This window comes from Penaeus chinensis, chromosome 9 (genome assembly GCF_019202785.1).
Source record: "Penaeus chinensis breed Huanghai No. 1 chromosome 9, ASM1920278v2, whole genome shotgun sequence".
Lineage (NCBI taxonomy): Eukaryota > Metazoa > Arthropoda > Malacostraca > Decapoda > Penaeidae > Penaeus > Penaeus chinensis.
The window spans coordinates 31,995,327-32,000,326 of record NC_061827.1 but is presented as its reverse complement, the minus strand read 5'-3'; the positions used below and the strand labels follow the sequence as shown (position 1 = coordinate 32,000,326).

Below are 5,000 nucleotides of genomic sequence, written 5' to 3'. Positions count from 1 at the left end.
TGTCACTTTCTACACCAGAAGATAAGAAAGGAAATTATAATAATTATAAATGTGCCAGATGCTCAAACCCTTGCAGAAAAGTGAAAGTATGTTGTGTTTTCTTCTGTTTTAACAGAGTAGGCTGTTTGTTTGTTTTACTAACTTATTATATTTGATTTGTGATTAGGAAAACCTTCCTTGTCCAATGTACAAATCATGTTATGGTAACTTAGATATGCTTTTTGTGTGTATATTCAAAATATGATTATTTTCAGAAAAAAAAATAGAATATGCCCCATTAGTTTTTATCTTATTTGATTGGGGAGTATTGTCAAGTGAATGCTTTTGTCCCTTGGATACCATGCTTTGGCAGAGGCTGACAAAGCTATACCACTGGCAAGGTAGAGCATAAAATTATTTATTATTGGAAGATAAATTGCCAGAGGGGAGTATAAACTTGTTACACGGTACAAGTGGTACATGTTGGCCTTTGCTTGAGTGCTGACTGGCATGTGGCCAGTTGCAGGTGTGGAGGAATCTTCTAATCAGTAAAACATTGGTTGTAAGATATATGTTATAGATAGTGTGTTTTCTGAGATATATTTTCATCTGAATTTCCCTCTGTATTCACAATTGGAAGGCTTTCATAAGAATGATGTGACCTATAGTAAAGAAATAATAAATCTAAGCATTGTTTTCATTCAGTACATTGGTTGTAATTTAGAACAAAATAAGTGATCTTGTAATTGTATGGAGCTAGTTCAATCTAGCTTACTAGTTGTTATATATATTTATATTATTAGCTATAGGTAGACATGATATTTTGACAATGAGAAGGGATACATCTCAGGTTTAACACTGATAACTTTGTTGAAATAATTTTCTTATTTTTAGGGGGTTCGCTGACAAAGATAGCCTATTACTCAACAGTATCCCACAGAAAAGTCTTATACAATACTGAAAAGGAAACAACTAATACTGTAAGTTCATTTTTGTAATTGTTATTAAAACTTTAGTAATTAGTTATTTTTTAAACATTTTTGTGCTTATGAAATGTCTATATTACATAAAAGTAATTTAAAGTTGATGTTTTGGTTACTAGTAGGTTAAATCACTCATTTGCCCCCACCCAAAAAGAGGTCTTTATTTTATTATTATTTGATAATTATATTCTTATTGTTTTCTACATTGGCTTGGAACACAGGTAGAAGGCGATGATTATAAATACGAGAGTTCAGAGACAGAGCGTTTGCACTTTGTGAAATTTGAGACAAAATACATTGAGCAATGTCTGAACTTCATCCGGGATCATCTGGTGAACAGCAAGGAGTCCATGGCAGGAAAAAGCATAAAGGCTACTGGTGGTGGAGCTTACAAATATGCCGACCTTATCTACGAGAAACTTGGTTTAGCGTAAGTATACTGTATCCATGGTTATTTGCAACTAAATTCTTTCATATATGATAGATACTTTTTTGTGGTCATGGCCACCTTTGATATATTTGAATACACTAAGAAAAGATAAAAAGTTAATGTATAAGTTTTTGGTATTAGAGAAGGTTGATAGATAGATAAGGAAGAACAACTTAGTTTTTTTCTTCCTTGCAGTGTAGAAAAAGAAGATGAAATAGGAAGCCTCATAAAGGGATGTAATTTTTTGCTGCGTAACATCCCTGATGAGCAGTTTTCCTATAGTCGGCATGAAGAGCCTGAATATCGTTTCATCAATACTGAACCCAACATCTTCCCTTATTTGCTTGTCAACATTGGGTCCGGTGTCAGCATTATGAAGGTAGGATAGGATAAATTTTGTATATGTATGGTTCACCTGTATAATTTTATTGTGCATATAGTTTTTGCACTAAAAAGATATGTCATAAAATTGTTCTGTTACAGATGCTAATGTGAAAGTTGTACAAAATTCATAAAGTTCATAATAAAGATATAAAGGCTGCAAGTGAACTATTTATCATTAGTAAAGTTTCCTGTTTTACATTCTGTGAGAATATGCATTTATCCATACAGATATAAGCAAATGTCAGATGTATCCATATCACATATTAATTAAAAATATTTTGGTTGTAGGGTGCATATAGATTTTTTTATGACTACAGGTGGAATCAGATGACAAGTATGAAAGGATTGGAGGCACAAGCATGGGTGGTGGAACCTTTTGGGGTTTAGGGTCCTTATTGACCAAAGCCAAGGGCTTTGATGAGCTCTTGCACCTGGCGAGCGAGGGAGATCATCGCAATGTTGATCTCTTGGTAAAGGATATATATGGTAAGAAGATCTCTTTTATAAATCATTTACCTTGTTGTTTGTGGGAATGAATTGATATGATTTCTGTCTGCTGTCATTTTAATGTTGGGATCACAGTAAAGTTTTTCTAATTGGGATATTTGTAATTCATTTTCATTTACAAGAAGAATACAAAGACTGCCAAATGAAAACTATATTGATTTCACATAATTTGCAGATGAATAATGATTATTATATAAATTAAAAATTTGTAATATTCTTTTAGAAAATTGTGCATCATTTGGTGGCTTATCATAATCATATACAGTAACCTAGTCAACTCCATAGAACATGAATCCCATACATAGTGTTTCAGGCAACCATTACATTACCAATATTGCCTGTCAGGTGGTGACTACAGTGCTTTAGGGCTGACTGGAGATATAATTGCATCTAGTTTTGGCAAGGCAATGCACCATGGACACACAAAGAATGATGGAAATCCAGGTATGTTTAGATTACAAAATATTCCATGGTTAATGGAATAAATGAGCCCTACTAGACAAAAATAAGAATGAAATTGACAGGATAGTGACTTTTAGTTTTGATAATGTTATCTCATTCTAATCATTGCAGGTTTTAAAGGTAGAGAAACCAGATTCTCATTTATCCCTAAAGTTGTGTAGTGGCTTAATAGTATCTGACATAGTATCTGTTATTTTTATGAGTAATATGCAAGTGTAAGCAAGTAGAACTTATATGGTTTGTTACAGAGCAAAATATTAAGTAAGTACAAGTGTAGGTTAAAAACTGTCCTATAGTATATATATATATTTTTTTTCTTCTTTAACTGCCAAGTAAATCAGAAAGTAGTATTTATTTGAAATGCATATCTTAATATTCAGAAACTCGATCTATAATCAGCTGTAACAAAATAAGGTATAGTATACCCATCCACTTTCTAGCATTGTAGTGTGTGACCTATCAAGTTTACCAGATCAGTTGGGAAAATGATGATTAAAATGTAGATGATATTTGTAAACTAAACTTCCTGTATGTGAATTATGTGTGGGGAAATGGGCCAAAAATAATACTTTTCACCACCATACTCCTATATTTTATGCTCCTCTATGTATATACTATGCTAACTCCTTAATTTAATGTAGTTCCAAATCTATTGGTTTTGGCTGCCAGTAAAGAAATTGGATGGTATTGCCAGTCCTTCCTATCCTTTTTATTTGCTTGTAGTGGTTTCATCTGTTACTCAGTTTCAAGGAAATTCTCAGGTTCTTTATATTTTCATACAGAAACAGAAAATCACCATCTTCTTGCCAAGTAGACTAGTTTCTTGCCTGTATAAACCCTTCATTTAGAAGAATTGCCATTATCTCACCTTGATAATGTCTCTTTGTTTGTTTGTCACCCCAAGCTTGTCTCCTGTGACACATTGTGAATTTAAGAAAGAAAGGAAGCTTTAGACAAGGATTGATTTTAGATATTAGGTTTGCCTAAATGCACTGTAAACTTTTTGTTATGTTTTGTTTCAGCAGAATTATGTTCTCATTGTAATCTATGTAGTAATTGAAGAAAAGAAATCACTTCTCTGTTTCTCTCCTGTGCACCTCATGCATAAGTAGTTGCTGAATTTAGATGCATCACTTCAATGCATCAAGCAACCAGTTATATTCCAGTGGATGCCATAGATGATGATTTACTGTCAGTTGTAAACTCAGCCTTAAATACAGTTATCATCGCAGAATCTCTGTGTTTGTCCATTTTTGTGTTGGATATTGTTTGTTCTTGGGATATTTTTCTGCATGTTGAAAGGGCTTCTCAGTTTCTGTGTATCTTATGCTAACTGGATTTATGGTAATTTTTCTGAAAGTCAGAAGGGACGTTACTCATTTTTTATTTAATGATTATTATATATCATTTGTATTTCATATATTTTGTGCATATGTGTGTGTGTGTGTGTGTGTGTGTGTGCGTGCGTGCGTGCGTGCGTGCGTGCGTGCGTGTGCGTGTGCGTGTGCGTGTGCGTGTGCGTGTGCGTGTGCGTGTGCGTGTGCGTGTGCGTGTGTGTGTGTGTATTTATTTGATTGTTTGTGTGTAAATGCTTGTGTGCATTTATGAGTGTGCACATCTGTGTGTATAAGTATGTATGTGTGTGTGTATGCATGTAGTAAGAGGCAAGAGGTAGTAAGAGGCAAGAGGTAGTAAGAGGCAAGAGGTAGTAAGGGGCAAGAGGTAGTAAGGGGCAAGAGGTAGTAAGGGGTAGGAGGTAGTAAGGGGTAGGAGATAGTAAGGGGTAGGAGGTAGTAAGGGGTAGGAGGTAGTAAGGGGTAGGAGGTAGTAAGGGGTAGGAGGTAGTAAGGGGTAGGAGGTAGTAAGGGGTAGGAGATAGTAAGGGGTAGGAGGTAGTAAGGGGTAGGAGGTAGTAAGGGGTAGGAGGTAGTAAGGGGTAGGAGGTAGTAAGGGGTAGGAGGTAGTAAGGGGTAGGAGGTAGTAAGGGGTAGGAGGTAGTAAGGGGTAGGAGGTCGTAGAGTATAGAGAAAGAGAAAGAGAAAAAAGAGAAAGAGAAAGCAAAAAGAAAGAGAAAGAGAAAGAGAAAAAAGAGAAAGAGAAAGCAAAAAGAAAGAGAAAGAGAAAGAGAAAGAGAAAGAGAAAGAGAAAGAGAAAGAGAGAGAGAGATTGTGTTTACATTTTTTATAGTGTTAGTAGGATATATAATTACTGTATATGTAATTTGTGTTGATCTATCAGCCACTTTATTGCACGTT

At 34.7% G+C, this 5,000-nt stretch overlaps 1 protein-coding gene across 1 annotated transcript in view; it reads left to right on the top strand.

The window, feature by feature from the left end:
- Nucleotides 1-5,000, top strand: part of LOC125029150 (4'-phosphopantetheine phosphatase-like) — a 19,303-nt gene that overhangs the window by 650 nt on the left and 13,653 nt on the right. Inside the window, exons 2-6 of the mRNA XM_047618977.1 lie at nucleotides 874-959; nucleotides 1,184-1,392; nucleotides 1,588-1,771; nucleotides 2,094-2,262; nucleotides 2,629-2,727. Of these exons, the coding sequence (XP_047474933.1) occupies nucleotides 874-959; nucleotides 1,184-1,392; nucleotides 1,588-1,771; nucleotides 2,094-2,262; nucleotides 2,629-2,727 (747 nt within the window). The remainder of the gene's footprint in view (nucleotides 1-873; nucleotides 960-1,183; nucleotides 1,393-1,587; nucleotides 1,772-2,093; nucleotides 2,263-2,628; nucleotides 2,728-5,000) is intronic.